The sequence below is a fragment of the Melanerpes formicivorus genome, unplaced genomic scaffold, assembly GCF_026170545.1.
Source record: "Melanerpes formicivorus ecotype bairdi unplaced genomic scaffold, bMelFor1.0.p_v2 SCAF_13, whole genome shotgun sequence".
NCBI lineage: Eukaryota > Metazoa > Chordata > Aves > Piciformes > Picidae > Melanerpes > Melanerpes formicivorus.
This window is the reverse complement of record NW_027142365.1, coordinates 11,778,629-11,793,974: the sequence shown is the minus strand read 5'-3', so window position 1 is coordinate 11,793,974 and position 15,346 is coordinate 11,778,629. Positions and strand designations below refer to the sequence as shown.

Here is a 15,346-nt window from a genome sequence, read left to right as displayed (position 1 = left end):
CCGGTGCCGCCCGCCTTCTGCCACCAGTCTCGGCCTCAGCCCCGATGTTGGTGCCGGTCCTGGCTCCGCTCCTGGTGCCGACTGTAGCCGCAGACCCTGCCCCGGTCCCAGCCCCGATCTCGGTGCTGGTCTCAGCCCCGGTGCTGGTCCCACTCCCGGTCGCAGCTCCGGTGCCGGTGCAGCGGCGCAGCCGCTGCCGGTCCCGCCCCCGCCCCTCCCGCCGCGGCTCCACCCGCCTCCGCCCCCCGGCGAACGAAGGGAGATTTGGGGGGGGGAGGGGGGCAGCGAGGGGCTGGGCCGGACTCTGGGGAAGTGTCTACCGCTGCCCCTCGGTTGCCCGCACCTCCCGCGGCACCCGCGGCTGCGACCCGGGGCCACCTCGGAGCCCTCCTTGAGGCAGCAGAAGGCCAGGGTGGGCAGGGAAACTCAGGGACATGAGTCCCCCTACCCCAGGAATGACACAGGAGTCCCCATCTGAATGGGTTACACCCCTGTGTGGCCACCCCTGTGCCAGAGGAAGATGCAGAGGACCCAGCACCCCAGGGGGCGACATAAAGGTCATAGAACTCCTCACCCCGGAGGCTGACACATTCTCCCCTTCCACACAGGACACTGCCACTCCTGTGGGCTGCAGGCAGGGAGAGGCAGGATCAGCCCTACCAGCCTTCTCCCTCACCAAGCCCAGTGTCCTCCCCACAGCATCAACACACAGCAGAGTCCCCCCAGTCACCTTCCAGCCCTGGTTTATTGGGGAGCAGCAGGGGGGCACTCTGGGAGCAAGAGCTTCCCCCCTCTGCCATGCTCAAGACCCGTCCTTGGTCTGGCGCCGGATGAGCTCAGCATAGAGACCCCCTCGGCGCAGCAGCTCCTCATGGGTCCCAGCCTGCAGAGAGGTGGCACCATCGGGGTGGCAGAGACCATGTCACCCATGGGTGTGGTGGAGATGGAGACACCATGGGGGGGTGGTGCCGTGGGGATGGCAGAGACAGTGACACCATAGGGATGTGGACATGGTGGAACCATAGAGGTGACGGAGCCCATTCATGGGGAAGGCAGAGATGGTGGCACTCATGGGGATGATGGAGACAGTGGCACCCACGGGGATGGTGGAGGGGGTGCCACTCAGGCAGCTGCCCAACCCTCCCCCCACCACCCACAACCCCTCCCCATTGCTACTCACCTCAGCCACCCGTCCCTGTGCCAGCACCACAATGAGGTCGGCGCCGCGGATGGTGCTGAGGCGGTGGGCAATGAGCAGCACGGTGCGGCCGGCGGCGGCGCGGTCCAGGGCCTCCTGCACCACCTGCTCTGACTGGGCATCCAGGGCGCTGGTGGCCTCGTCCAGGATCAGCACTGGAGGGTCCTTCAGCAGCGCCCGGGCGATGGCAATGCGCTGCTTCTGCCCCCCTGAGAGTGCCATGCCACGTTCGCCTGCCCAGGACCACCACGAGGTGCTGGTGACACCACAGCCTGGGGACAAGCCCCTGTTCCCACACCAGAACTCCCAGAAACACCAGCACCCAGCTGCCTCTATCCCCTGGGTGCCCAGTGCCACCACTGCCGCTCCTGGCACGGCTCTGTGCCAGCAACGACCATCAGGAGTCATCCTCAAGGGCACTTGGGCCACCTCGGCCAGGCTCTGGTGCTCATCCGTCCATCCCACAGGGACGTTTTGGTGGTCCCCAGTTGCCTCCCACCCCCACCATGCCCACACCACAGCACACAGCCTCGCACATACCCACCACGGTGTGGTAGCCATCAGGAAAGCTGCGGATGAAGCCGTCGGCGTTGGCGAGCCGGGCGGCAGCATAGACCTCGTCGTCAGAGGCTCCTGGCTTACCAAAGCGAATGTTCTCCAGGATGGTTGTGCCGAACAGCACCGGCTCCTGCCGCGGCACACAGGCACTCAGCCCCGGGTGGGCTCCTGCTGCAGTGCCCAGGGCAAGCGCCACATGGCATTCCCCCGCCCCACGGTACCCCCCACCCTAAGCCAGACCCATGGTATTCCCCTGCACTATGCCAGCCCCATGGTACCTCCTGCCCTATGCCAGCCCCACAGCAGCCACATGGCATTCCCCTGCCCCACGGCAGCCCCCACCTGGCTGATGAAGCCGATGACGTGGCCGCGCAGCCAGGAAGGGTCCAGGGTGGCAATGTCATGCCCGTCCAGGGTGATGGTGCCCTGGGTGGGCTCATAGAACCGCTCCAGCAGTGCAGCCACTGTTGACTTCCCTGCCAAGGGGTGACATCAGCATCCCCTACTACCCACTCCTGTGCCCCCTGGCATCATGGAAGGAGGCGGGGGGAGTGTCAGTTCCCAGTCCCTGCTGCCCACTGGGCAGAGGACTGGGGCACAAGAGCTTGCATCTAGGGTCTGGTGAGGGTGACATCATCCCTCTGCCCTTGTACTGTGGGAAGGTCTGGAAAGGGTCCTAGGGGGGCTGGGGTACCTCCTCCAGAGGGCCCCACAATGGCCACAGTGTGGCAGGGGGGCAGGGTAAGGCTGAAGTCCTGCAGGACAGGGTAGCCAGGACGTGTGGGGTAGCTGTGGAGAGAGGAGTGGGGGGCTTTGAGGAGAGGACCCTGGAGGCTGCAGGAGCATGGTGCCAGCTCCCAGCCTGCTGAGTGCCTCGGTGGGGTCTGGGTGGGGGTCCTGAGGATCTCACCTGAAGCAGACACGGTGGAACCGGATGCGGCCGAGTAGGGAGTGGTAGGGGATGGTGCCCCCTCCCCGCAGCCCCACGCTGGGCTCCAGTGCCAGCAGCTCGAAGACACGGGCACCAGCACTCAGACCTCGCACCACCTGTGTATGGGACAGTGCTGGGAGCACCTTCAGACACATCCCTGGAGCCCTAATCCCTGTCCCACAGCCCCACAGGGGCTGGCGGGGGGCCCCATCACCTTACCTGCCCCAGCAGGATGGAAATGTTGGCCAAGGACCTGGGTGCACAAGGGGGAGGCTAAGCTCAGGGCTGTGCCTGGGCAGGCTAAGCTCAGGGCTGTGCCTGGGCAGGCTAAGCTCAGGGCTGTGCCTGGGCAGGCTGCAGCACACTGGGGGATGCTAAGGGCTGCCCTGACCTTTGCACTGTCTGCGAGGCCACCAGAAAGGACATGAGGTCACCTGGAGACAGCTCATCCCCGGCCATCAAGGAGCCACCAACGAAGATGGTGCCCAGGACGATGCCTGCAGGAATGTGGAGGACGTGTGACCTGGGTGGGGGTAGTGCCCCATGGCACTGCCAAATCCTACCCCATGGTAGCACCAGGTTCCGCCCCACAGCCCTGCCATGCCCCTGCCTCATGGCACCACCAAATCCTAAGCCACAGCACTGCCAGATGCTGCCCCAAGGCCACACTCACCATTGAGTGCCAGGTTGGAGAGCCCCTGGAAGGCAGCGATGCCCAGCCCCAGGCGCTGGCTCAGATGGCTGGCACTATCCACCTCGTTGCGGTACAGCCTGCGGGCAGTGACAAGGTGATGGCCAGGACCCTCCCTAGACCCTGTCCCCCTTCCAGACCCTTCCAGGCTGTGCCCTTTACTCCTCACCCTGCCTGCTGGTCCTCCATGGCAAAGGCACGCACTGTCCGGACGTTGCCCAGCACCTCGTCAGCCACACCAGTGGCTTTGGCTACCTGCAGGGATGGGCGCAGATGGGGGCACAGGTGAGACACTCCCCGAGCCAGCCCTGGGGAGAACTGGAATGCCCTGGGGGGGGTGTCAGGTCTGGGTGAGGGTTAAGGGGGAGTCTTACCTGCTCCTGTGCCTGTCGGGAGAGGCTGCGGAGGGCAGCTCCAATGAGCGCCCCGGTGCCCACCAGCGCAGGCAGTGCCAGGACCAGCAACATGGTGAGCTTGGGCGAGAGCAGGTAGAGCGAGACGAAGCAGCCAACTGTCTGCGTGCCACTGCGCAGGCCCTGGGGGCAGCAGGCACTGGTGGGTGGGGGAGTGCCAGAGGGGTGCCAGGGCTGTAGCCAGTGCTGCTGGGTGAGGGTCTTACCTGGGAGATTGCCAGCTTAAAGGAGGACTTGAACTCCTGGATGTCAGACGTCAGACGGCTCACCAGCTGCCCCGTGCGGTTGGCATCGAAGAATGCCACGTCCTGCCTGCCACAGGAGCAGAGCGAGCCAGGGTGGGGCTCTGGAGGGGTGCCCCCTGTGCACCCCAACCACCCCATGCCATGCCAACCCCTGTGGGTTTTACCGGAGCAGGGACACGAAGAGCTCCTTGCGCATGCTGCCAGCCACCTGCTCCCCGACGTGCGACAGCAGTGCCAGGTACCCGAAGGTCAGCAGCCCCTGAACACAGCGAGTCAGACCTGGGGGCAGCCCCGGGACCCCCCAAGCCCCCAGCGTGCCAGTACCCACCTGCAGGCAGTAGATGGCAAGCAGGTGTAGGGCTGGCCGCCGGACGTCCCGCAGGTAGCCGTTGACCTGGCCACGGGCACAGCGGGCAACGACATTCACCAGCTGGCCCAGCAGCACCGGGATGCGAACGTTGAGCAGGGCAGCACCCAGCGCCAGCTGCGGGGACAGCAGGGGTCATGCCATGGCATGGGGATGGTACCCATTGGGGCACAGGGATGGCAGGTATCATAACATGGCACAGGGATGGCACAGGGGCAGGAGGTGACACACCACAGCATGGGGACATCCACCACAGCAGAGAGATGGCAAGGGTTGTGGCATGAGGATGGCAGTGTCACTGCTGTGGCATGTGGGCAGGAGGTGTCATGCCATGGTGATGGGGATGGTGAGTGCCACAGCATGCCGTGGGGACAATGAGCATCATGTCACTGCTCAGGGATGATGGGGGTCACCACCACGGCACAGGGATGATGGCAGGGGTCATGCCATGGGGACAGTGTGTACCACTCCATGGTACAGGGACAGCAAGGTACCTCCAGCCACCCGCCTGTGCCTGCTCACCACGATGGCAGCCGAGAGTGCCAGCAGCTGCGGGCGCAGGAAGGTCCAGAACCTTGGCCAGTCAAAGCTGGGCTCCTGCCGGGGCTGTGCAGGCTCAGGAGGCTCAGGGGGCACAGTAGGGATGGTGGCAGTGTCCTCCTGGCAGCGTGCGGCTGTGCCCAGCAAACCCAGTGCCACACAGCCCACAGCTGGGCCCACCAGGAGCAGGCAGCGGGGGGCTGGCGGTGGGGGCCTGGGGCGTGGGGGCAGGGCCCTGGCCAGCCACGGATGTCCCCCCCCATACCTGAAACTGGGGAGAGGGGGGAACGTGGGGCAGTGAACTGGGGGGCAGCTCCGGGGACATGGTGGGGACATGGTCACCTACCCTGGGCACGGCCACCCTCCCTGTGCCATCCGGGCTGTCCCAGGGCAGAAGGCACTCTAGCCCCCCGGCTCCAACACTCCCAGCACCGCCCCATTCATGGACTCCCCCACCTAAGATGTGCGCCCAGACCCCCTTGGTCCCCTTCTGCGACCCGAGGCTGGGACCCCCCAGCCCCTCTGCCCTGGGCTGTCCCAAAGCCCCTGCAACCCCCGGTCCCCCATATCCGTGTTTGGGACCCCCTAGCCCCATTGCCCCGAGATGTCCCCGTCCCCCTGTGCCCTTCCGGTTCCCTCTGCACCCCCGCACCTATCCTCGACCCCCCCGGAACCCCGGGCCTGGGACTCCCTCCGCTGAAGGACCCCAAGTTCGGCCCCTACCCCCATCCCCGTCCCGGGGCTGCCGGTACCTTCTCCCCGGGGCTGGGGGCGGCCGGAGCACGGCGGGGACCGTGCGGAGTCCGCACCGAGCACCGACCGCCCGCAGAAGCAACAACTGTAGCGGCATGGCGGCCCCGGCCCCGGGGACACGGGGCGGAACCGGGGGAGGTGCCGGGGGAGGCACCGGGGCGGGACCGGGGGAGGCCTTGGGGGCAGTACCGGGGCGGTACCGTAGGAGGCACCGGGGCGGGACCGGGGCGGGCGGAGCTCTAGCGCTGCGGCCCGGGCCCTGCGCCGTTCCCGACCCCTAACCGGCCCCAAACCGGCCCCACTCCGAGATCCGCACCCCGACGACCCCCCACCACCGGTCCCGCATCCCAGACCCTCCCTGGAACCTCCTCTTGGTCCACCAGCGCCCTCACTTCCCCCACGGGACCCAGTCCGGGAGCCCGGGCCCTGCACCGGGACCCCCCCGGACCCACACCTCCGACCCGCACCGGGACCCGGGGCCTCGCAGCCGGACCCGGCTCCCCACGGTGGGGACTCCCCCCGCGCTCCCCGGTGCCGGTGCGGCCATGGCCGGTGGTGGGACGAGGACCCGGAGCTGGTGCGGGGGCAGCTGAGAGCCCAGTACCGGGGACACCGGCCCCGGGGAGACCGAGTCGCTCCGAGCCCTGAGGTGAGCAGGTACAGGTGGGCCGGGGGCGACGCGGGAGGGGACCCTGGGGATCGGGGCCAGGGGTTACCGGGCGACGCTGATGCTGTGGAAGTGCCCCGGAACCCCTGGTACGGGGTCACCCCGTTCTTTCCCGGGATCCCGCTGCGGGGATGCTGCACCTGGGACCCCCCACGCAGGACACAGGGAGAGGGCAGACGTGTGCCCGCGCGGTCACGGGGGTGTCCTTGACCCCTGGCGTGGGCCCGGGGGGGCCCGGTGACTCTGTGGGGCCAGTGTTTCTCCGTGTGCGGCGTCACTCTGTGTCCCCATGAGATATTCCCACGGAGTGCGTGTCACCGTGGGGCTGTCAGGCTCCTTGTGTCCCCACCGAGTGTCCCTGCCGAGTGACAGAGGTGCCGGTGTGCCCCACGTGTCACCGCAGGGTCACCGGGGCACACGTGTCCTCCCCAGGGTCACCGGGGCCGTCTCCAGAGCTTCATGCCCCTGCGTGGCTGCTGTGTCCCCAGGAGTCCCCGTGGGATCTTTGTGCCGAGGCTGCCCGTGCCCATTGCGGGGGTCCCCTGTCCCCCGCCGCTGTTTACGGGGCTATTTTGGGGCCTCACGAGTATTTTTGGCCACCCGCCGGGACACCCGATCCCGGGGGACGTGGTGGCTCTGTCCCCAACGGGTTGTTGCACAAGGCTGGGGGGTCAGCGCGGTGACGGGGTGCCCGGTGGTGCCAGGGCTGCCCTGGCTGTGTCACCACCCGTCTCGTGCCCGCGGCCCCACCGCAGCGGCCCCGGTGCCGTTGAGTCACAGCTCGGCTGTGGGGTGGGGCTGGACAGTGTCATCTGCGGCCACCGGCCTGGCCGGGCACTGCCACTGGACACTGGGTGACGTGCGGGGCCGTGGCAGTACCAGGCAGCGGCGGTAAGGGGAGAGCAGTGGGGATGGATTGGGGGAGGTCCCATCCTGCCCCAGGCAAGGGGGGTCCTGCTCTGCTCTGAGAGTTCAAGGGTCCCATCCTGCCCCGAGGGTCCTGAGGTCCCCTTCTTCCCAAGGGACTGAGGATGCTGCCCTTTTCCAGGAGGGGTGGGGGGGTCCTATACTGCCCCAAGGAGTTGGGAGATGCCAAACTACCTCAAGAGAACTGGGTTCCTATCCTGCCTTGGGGGTCCCAGAGTTTGGTCCTGCCCCAGGCTGGGGGTGCCCAGGGCATTGGAAGGCTGCTCATTGCCCCATGGCTCTGCCTCTGGGGGGTCTCTGGGGGGTGGGGTGGGGGTGAGAATCCATGGGGCAGGGTCTGTGGGGATGAGGTCCATGGGACATGGTCTGTGGAATATGGGGTTCTCAGCTTTGGAGTTCATGGGCTCAGTGTCCCTGGGGTGGTGGTCTGTGGGTCCCTGAAGATGTGAATCTGTGGGGTAGGGGTGTATGGATTGGGGGTCCATGAGGAAGGGGTCCCCTGCCCTCAGACTAGGGGGGTCCATTGCAGCCTGGCCTAGGGGTTGGCCTTGGGGTGATGTAGGGAGTCTCTGCCAGGCCAGGCAGGGGTCCAGCCCCACAAGGGTCAGGGCATCACAGGCAGGTGCTGGTGGTGGAACAGAATGGGACAGGACATGACAGGTCTCATGACCATGCCCAGGACCATGCCCATAGGGGTGTCCCTGGCCACAGTGGTGGTGGCAGTGCTGGTGGCGGCCGCAGTGGCAGTGGCCAGCTCAGGCCACCTCAATTCATGGCACGCAGGTGGCTCTGCGTGGCCTCGGCGGCATTTCCGGTGGCAGGGCGATGGCTCACCCCGGATCACCGCGGCTCACCTAGCACGTCCTAGCTTGCCCCAACCTGCCCCACATCCCACAGCTGCACTCTGGCTGCCCCATGGGGCCGGGTGGGGGGCTTCAGGCAGCTTGGGTGGGGGTCCTGGGTGGTGCCAGACTTGGTGGTGCCAAGATGTGTCGCTGGCAGGTGGCACGGTGGGCATAGCGATGGCATCTCAGGGCGAGTACCAGCGGCTGGATGACGTGGAGCAGGATTTGCCCCCTGGCGAGGAGGAGGAGGAGGAGCTGCTGCATGTTACCGAGGGACTGCAAGGTGGGGGGTCCTGCTGGTGAAGGGGGGCGGCAGGTCCTGCTGAGGGAGTCCAGACACTGCTTGGGGGGTTCAGACCCTGCCATAGTGGGTCCAGATTCTGCCAGGGGGTCCATGTCTGGCCAGGGAGGTCCAGGCTGCTTGGAGGGGTCTGGACCCTGCTGTGGGCAGGTCTAAACCCTGCCAAGGGGGAATCAGACCCTGCCAGGGGAGTTCAAACCCTTCTGGGAAGGGTTCCAGACTCTGCTGGCAGCTTGGTCCAGGCTACTGGGGGGGCAAATGCTGCCCTGGGCCACAGTGGGTGGTCTGCTCTGGCAGTCATGGGCACCCATATTGGACAGTCTAGCTGGCCCCTGGTGGTGGTTAGTGGGTGCCAGGATGAAGTGCCCCACAGATGTTTGGCACAGGGGGATCTGTGCATGGCTCTGCTCAGCACCCCCTCCACAGTGTTTTTCTCTTCTCTCCAGACTCTTGGCACCACATCAAGAACCTGGATCATTTCTTCACCAAGATATCCTTGGCATCTGCCCAGTCCTGCCTGTGGCGGGGGGGCACGGGGACACACTGGGGTGGGGGCCAGGGACACGGGGGAGTCCAGCAGGGCTAGACTGCTCCTTAACCCCCCCACATCTACCAGTTCCACCAGCGCAATGGCTTCGCCTGCATGATGCTGTCTGACCTCTTTGAGCTGGGGTGAGGGACCTGTGGTGCCACGCAGTGGTGTGCCATGCAATGCTATGCCATATGGCGTTGTGTGGTGTCATGCAGTGTTGTGCCACGTGTTGCTGTGCCATGTGGTGTCATGCGGTCCTATGCCACATGGTGCTGTGTGGTGCCACGTGGTGCTGTGCCATGCAGCGCTGTGCCACGTGTCTTCTCCAGGAGGGATGGGGGTCCCATCCTGCCCCAAGGGGTGGGTGTCCAGTGCTTCCCCAAAGGGCTGAGAGTGCCATCCTGCCCTGTGGGGCTGAGAGGCCTCATCCTCTCCCAAAGGGTCCTGTCCTGCCCCAGGGTCTGGGGGTGCTGCCCTTCCCCAGGTGGGATTGGGGCCTCATGCTGCTCCAGAGGATCTGGGGTCCTGTGTCACCTGAGGGTTTGGGGTCCCATCCTGCCCACAAGACCCTGACTGCAGTGGGAGGTTGGGTACTGAGCCCCCTGTCCCCTCAGGCAGTTCCTCTTCGTGGTCACCTTCACCACCTTCCTGCTCTGCTGTGTGGACTACGATGTGCTGTTCGCCAACCGGCCACTCAACCACAGCCAGGCAGGCACTGACCGTGCCAAGGTGACACTACCCGACGCTGTCCTGCCCGCCCCACAGTGTGCCCAGCGGTAAGCGGAGGGCTGAGGGGCACGGCTCTGCTGGGGTGTCACCAGCGTGGCCATGATGGGGGGTCCAGGGCAGCAGGGCTGAGAGGCCACTGGCCTGGCCACAAAGTGGGCATGGAGGCCACCGGCATGGCCACAAAAGGATCCTAGAAGTGTGGTGCCAACTGTCTGTGCCCTGTCAGGATCCATGCCAGCGGCTGGATCATCTTCCTGCTGGTGATGGCATCAGTCTTCTGGCTGTACCGGCTGGTGAAGGTCCTCTGCAGCGTGCTGGGCTACTGGGAGATCCGCAGCTTCTACATCAAGGCCCTCAACATCCCTTCGGTCAGTGGGCATGAGGGGAGGGGCTGTGCCACACAGTGCAGCATTGATGGGCACGTGTCTGGCACAGGATGTGCTCTGTAACCACAGCTGATGGGGCTGGTAGTGCCATGCCAGCACTGATAGGCACCTGGTTGGTACAGGATGGGCTGTGTAACCACAGTTGGTGAGGCTGATGGTGCCATGCAGTACCGTGCCTGTGCTGATGGGTGCATGGTTGGCTCGGGATGGGCTCTGTAATCACAGCCAGTGGAACTGGTGGTGCCATGCAGTACCATGCCAGCACTGATGGGCACATGGCTGGCACAGGATGGGCTGTGCAACCACAGCTGGTGGTGCCATGTCAGCGCTGATGGGCGCCTGGTTGGCACAGGACGCGCTGTGTAGCCAGAGCTGGCAGGAGGTGCAGGCGCGGCTGATGGCCCTGCAGCGCCGGCAGCAGCTGTGCGTGCACAAGAAGGAGCTGACGGAGCTGGACATACACCACCGCATCCTGCGCTTCCAGAACTACACCGTGGCCATGGTCAACAAGTCCCTGCTACCCATCCGCTTCCGTCTGCCGCTGCTGGGCACCGTGGTGTTCCTCACGCAGGGCCTGCAGTACAACCTGGAGCTGCTGCTGTTCCGCGGCCCCGGCGCCCTCTTCCAGAACGCCTGGAGCCTGCGCCCGCAGTGCAAGCGGGCGGGCGCCCGGCGGGAGCTGGCGCAGCGCTTGGCGCGGGACATGGTGCTGCTGGGGGTGGCCAACCTGCTGCTCTGTCCCTGCGTGCTGCTCTGGCAGCTGCTTTACGCCTTCTTCAGCTACGCCGAGGGCATCAAGCGGGAGCCGGGCAGCCTGGGGGCTCGCCGCTGGTCGCTCTACGGCCGCCACTATCTGCGGCACTTCAACGAACTCAGCCACGAGCTGCGGGCGCGGCTGAGCCGCGGCTACAAACCGGCCACCAACTACATGAACTCCTTCAGCAGCCCTCTGCTGGCCGTGCTGGCCAAGAACGTTGGCTTCTTCGCCGGCTCCATCCTGGCCGTCCTCATCGCCCTCACCGTCTACGACGAGGATGTGCTGACAGTGCAGCACATCCTGACCGCCCTCACCCTGTTGGGGCTGGTGGTCACCGTGGCCAGGTGGGTCTGCCAAGGCGGGCAAGGTGTGGCTGTGGTGGGCCAGACGTGGCTGTGCCAGAGTCACAGAATCACATCTTTGGTGGGAAGAGACCTTCAAGATTGTCCAGTCCAAGTTTTGACCCAGCACTGCCAGGATGGGCCAATTGTGGCCGTAGTGGGTGATGGGAGGTTCAGACCCCTGGAGCAACTTTTTGACACTGAGGGTGCTGAGACCCTGGCCGAGGTTGCCCATAGAGGTGGGGCACAAGGTCAAGTTGGATGAGGTTTTGAGGTGGGGGTTGGTTTCTTCTCACAAGGAACAAATGACAGGACAAGAAGAAACAGCCTCAGGTTGCCCCAGGGGAGGTTTAGGTTGGACATGTCAAGGACATTGGACATGTCAAGGTTGGATATTATCAAGGTGTGGCCCAGGGTGCCCCAGGCAGTGGTAGAGTCCCCATCCCTGGAGAAGTTTCAAAGCCATGGAGATGTGGTGACCTGGCAGTGCCGGGCTCATGGTTGGACTCTATGATCTTGAAGGTCTCTCCCACCCAAACCATGCCATGCTGACTCTGTGCCATGCCATGCTGTCAGTGGTCATGCTGGGTGGCAGGGTGGCCAAGCAGAGGTAGGACACCTGCCCCCACCTTCTGCAGGTCCTTCATCCCTGATGAGCACACAGTATGGTGCCCGGAGCAGCTCCTGCAGCGGGTCCTGGCCCATGTCCACTACATGCCCGACCACTGGCAGGGCAATGCCAGCCGGGCAGAGACGCGCAGCGAAATGGCTCAGCTCTTCCAGTACAAGGCGGTGAGCACTGGGTGATGGGATTCTCCCCCCCCCCCCCAGCCCCACCAGACACCCCCTGACCCACTCATCACCTGCAGGTCTTCATCCTGGAGGAGCTGCTGAGCCCCATCATCACCCCCCTCATCCTCATCTTCGCGCTGCCCCCCCGCGCCCTCGACATCATCGACTTCTTCCGCAACTTCACGGTGGAGGTGGTGGGGGTGGGGGACATCTGCTCCTTCGCCCAGCTCGATGTCCGCAGCCACGGAAACCCCCAGGTTAGGGGGTGCCAGGGGTGGGGGGGATCCCAGTCCTGCTCCCCTTCCTGCTGTGGGGTGTCGTGGCAGGGAGCGGGGTGCCAGGGCACAAAGTGGGGGGTGTGGTGGGGGGTGTGGCGGTGGGCAGGGGGGGAGTTGTGGCGGGGTGGGGATGTGGTGGCACAACGTGGGTGTCATGGGGGCCAGGGGAGCCGTGGCATAGAGGGCATGTCATGGGGGACAGGGGATATTGTGGTGTGTAGGTGGTGTCATGGCAGAGCTTGGGGTGTTCCATCATGGGATGGAACAAAAGGGGTGTCGTGGTGGGCTGGGGGTATCGTGACAGGGAGGAGGTACCAGGGTGGGATTGGGATGCCGTGGCACAAAGGGACCATCACAGCGGGGTTGGGGTGTCAGGGCACAGAGCAGGTGTCGCGGCAGGATTGGGGTGTTGTGGCACAGAGCAGGTGTCGCGGCAGGATTGGGGTGTTGTGGCACAGAGCAGGTGTCGCGGCAGGATTGGGGTGTTGTGGCACAGAGCAGGTGTCGCGGCAGGATTGGGGTGTTGTGGCACAGAGCAGGTGTCGCGGCAGGATTGGGGTGTTGTGGCACAGAGCAGGTGTCGCGGCAGGATTGGGGTGTTGTGGCACAGAGCAGGTGTCGCGGCAGGATTGGGGTTTGGTGGCACAGAGCAGGTGTCGCGGCAGGATTGGGGTTTGGTGGCACAGAGCAGGTGTCGCGGCAGGATTGGGGTTTGGTGGCACAGAGCAGGTGTCGCGGCAGGATTGGGGTTTGGTGGCACAGAGCAGGTGTCGCGGCAGGATTGGGGTGTTGTGGCAGGAAGTGGGCGCCGCGGTGTGCCCACCCTGCAGCAGGTGCTGACGCTGTGCCCGCAGTGGCTGTCGGCGGGGCACACGGAGGCCTCGGCGTACCGGCAGGCGGAGGATGGCAAGACGGAGCTGTCGCTGATGCGCTTCGCCATCGCACACCCGCGCTGGCAGCCGCCGCGGCCCAGCGAGCTCTTCCTGAGCCACCTTAAGGAGCAGGTCCAGCGGGACGCTGCCACCGCGCCGCCCGCCCGCCACCTCCTGGCCGAGGGGCCTCTGGCCACCTCGCTGCTCTCTGACGACTCGGCTGCCGCGGTAAGCGTGGCACACGGCGGGGCTGGGGGTGCCGAGGGAGCCTCTCAGCCCATCCTGATCTCCTGTCCCTGCAGCCGGATGGACTGGTGGCCAGCGTCCTGTCACGGCCCATCCTCTCTGCCAGCGGACTGGTGGCACGGGAGCGACGCTTGTCCCAGCCCTGCAGCACTGCCAGCGCTGCCGCCAGCGTCCTGCTGTCCCTTGCATCCCCCCTGCCCGGCTGGGTGAGGGGCAGCGCCGGCGACAGCCCCACCGGGCACCCCCTGCATCCTGAGGAGAGGTCCTGGCGATGGCGTGGTGATGGAGGGGTGTGGGGAAGAGGGTGGCATGGCAAAAAGAGGGTGTCCTGGCAGGAGAGGTGGTGTGGTGGCAGGGTAGGGGTGGCGTGGTGGCATGGGATGTTGTGGCACGAAGGGAAGGGAAAGGAGTTGATGTGGGGAGGGGGCGTCGTGGCAGAATGGGGGTGTCATGGTGGGATGGAGATGTTGTGGTGGGATGTGGGTGTCATGGTGGACAGGGTGTGTTGTGGGTAGAGGGTATTGTGGTGGGCACGGGGCATTGTGGTGCCCTGCTGGGTGCTGACAACTGTGCCTGCAGCCTGCTCCTGAGCCGCTCGGCACTGCTCTCCGAGGTGGCCTCAGCTGAGATGAGCCTCCATGCCATCTACCTGCACGAGGTGTGTGTCCCCAGCCACAGGTCCCCCAGTGTACCCATGCTCCCTGATGTACCCCACCCCTCACCCTGCTTTTACCTGAAGACCCCATGGCTGCTGCCATCCCAGCTGTGGGGGTGTCACAGCCATTTTTTGGCCACTCCCTCAAGGGTGAGGTGCTGAGAGGGGGTCCTGCACTAGGAGGCCCCCATCTCAGTGCCCCATGTGGGGGCAGCTCACCCTGATGGGGCTCTAAACCCCATGATGGGGGATCTCTACCCTCCTTCTGCCCCTCCAGCTCCACCAGCAGCAGCAGCAGGGTCCTGGTCCCCAGGCCGTTGGGGTCTGGATGTCCTCGGGGGCACCCAAACCCTCCTCCATGACAGCAGGTGGGCACCGCACTGGGGTCCTAGGGACGTATCTGGCCCCAGAGGCACCCCAGAGATGGAGTGGCTGGGGGGATCCTGAGTGCTGGGACCCCCTGGTAGGGGCTGTGGGTCAGGGGCAGCTCTGACCCACCCCATCCCCCCCCAGGCTCGGCTGCCCGGGCCTCACAGGCTCAGCTCCGAGAGATGCCCCTGGGCGGCTGGGCAGAGGAGGAGGAGGAAGAAGAGGAGGAGGAGGAAGAAGACAAGGAAGAGCAAAGGACAGGCTAGCAGCTGTGGCTGCCATGGGTGAGGGCATGGCATGGCTAGGTACCCACTGCCTGGGAGGTTTGATGACCACCAGTGCTGGGGTCTGTTGATGTCTGACTGGTACACGTGCCAGAGTACCTGCTGCTAGTGGCCCCATTGCTGGTGGCACTGCTACTCCACTAACAGACCCCTTTCCCCTGCAGGGCCCTGGATGTGCCAAGAGCTCCTGGTCACAGTGCTGGGAGAGCTGCTGGGATGTGCTGGCCAGCACTAGGCACTGCCAGGAGAGACTTGCTGGTGCCCGGGGGTCACCATGTGGGGCAGTCCAGCTGGTCATGCCTTCCTGGGCACCCCACTTGGCACAAGGCCTTGCTGGTGGCCCCACCTTGGTGCAGGGCTGGGGGTGCTTCTGGGGGCAGCCAGCCCCCCCAAGGTGCTGTACTTAAGGGGGGGGCATGGGGCTGCTGCCCTCCCTGTGCCCACCACAGTGCCTGGCACTGGGCATTGGCCACATCGAGCTGCTGCAGTGGGGAATAAAGGTTTACAGAGGGGCTGTGCCAGTGGTGACTGTGTGCCAGGGCTGGCAAGGGGTGAAGGGCTGTGCTGTGGCAGGATGCTGAGGTGTGCCATGGGACTTTGGGGGGCATGCCATGGCACTATGCCAGGGGATACTCTGAGCATCTGGGGGGGCAATGCCATGGAACTGTG

The 15,346-nt window shown here is 65.5% G+C and overlaps 2 protein-coding genes across 5 annotated transcripts; one reads left to right on the top strand and one right to left on the bottom strand.

The window, feature by feature from the left end:
- Positions 1-726: 726 nt before the first annotated feature.
- ABCB8 (ATP binding cassette subfamily B member 8) lies at positions 727-5,815 on the bottom strand. The gene is made up of 16 exons (XM_068146140.1): positions 5,696-5,815; positions 4,926-5,214; positions 4,365-4,520; positions 4,201-4,295; positions 3,998-4,103; positions 3,753-3,914; positions 3,548-3,633; positions 3,361-3,458; positions 3,079-3,184; positions 2,907-2,940; positions 2,667-2,803; positions 2,451-2,545; positions 2,099-2,232; positions 1,739-1,886; positions 1,181-1,431; positions 727-883 (listed from the first exon to the last, which is right to left on the bottom strand). The coding sequence occupies exons 1-16, from the start codon at positions 5,791-5,793 to the stop codon at positions 803-805; spliced, it is 2,076 nt and encodes a 691-aa protein (XP_068002241.1). The 5' UTR covers positions 5,794-5,815; the 3' UTR covers positions 727-802.
- A 91-nt stretch (positions 5,816-5,906) lies between these two features.
- Positions 5,907-15,214, top strand: ATG9B (autophagy related 9B). 4 transcript variants are annotated; one of them, XM_068146139.1, is made up of 15 exons: positions 5,907-6,345; positions 8,293-8,418; positions 8,883-8,928; positions 9,046-9,108; positions 9,583-9,744; positions 9,924-10,065; positions 10,568-11,184; positions 11,820-11,973; positions 12,051-12,230; positions 13,106-13,351; positions 13,426-13,631; positions 13,949-14,027; positions 14,302-14,392; positions 14,538-14,677; positions 14,842-15,213. In XM_068146139.1, the coding sequence occupies exons 2-14, from the start codon at positions 8,313-8,315 to the stop codon at positions 14,657-14,659; spliced, it is 2,214 nt and encodes a 737-aa protein (XP_068002240.1). In that variant the 5' UTR covers positions 5,907-6,345; positions 8,293-8,312; the 3' UTR covers positions 14,660-14,677; positions 14,842-15,213. The 4 variants fall into 4 exon arrangements, with proteins under 4 accessions (XP_068002240.1, XP_068002237.1, XP_068002238.1 ...); XM_068146136.1 differs by having other exon boundaries at positions 10,436-11,184; XM_068146137.1 differs by having other exon boundaries at positions 5,907-6,353; positions 10,436-11,184.
- The last annotated feature ends 132 nt before the right edge of the window (positions 15,215-15,346 follow it).

Bases quoted from the DNA above. Each gene is read 5' to 3' on its own strand.
- ATG9B (XM_068146138.1), top strand. From the start codon at position 8,313: ATGGCATCTCAGGGCGAGTACCAGCGGCTGGATGACGTGGAGCAGGAT. The intron at 8,419-8,882 runs GTGGGGGGTCCT...TCTTCTCTCCAG, and splicing joins TGTTACCGAGGGACTGCAAG to ACTCTTGGCACCACATCAAG. The intron at 9,109-9,582 runs GTGAGGGACCTG...CTGTCCCCTCAG, and splicing joins TCTGACCTCTTTGAGCTGGG to GCAGTTCCTCTTCGTGGTCA.
- ABCB8 (XM_068146140.1), bottom strand. From the start codon at position 5,793: ATGCCGCTACAGTTGTTGCTTCTGCGGGCGGTCGGTGCTCGGTGCGGA. The intron at 5,215-5,695 runs GTACCGGCAGCC...CCCTCTCCCCAG, and splicing joins CCCCCAGCCCCGGGGAGAAG to TTTCAGGTATGGGGGGGGAC. The intron at 4,296-4,364 runs GTGGGTACTGGC...CGCTGTGTTCAG, and splicing joins TTGCCATCTACTGCCTGCAG to GGGCTGCTGACCTTCGGGTA.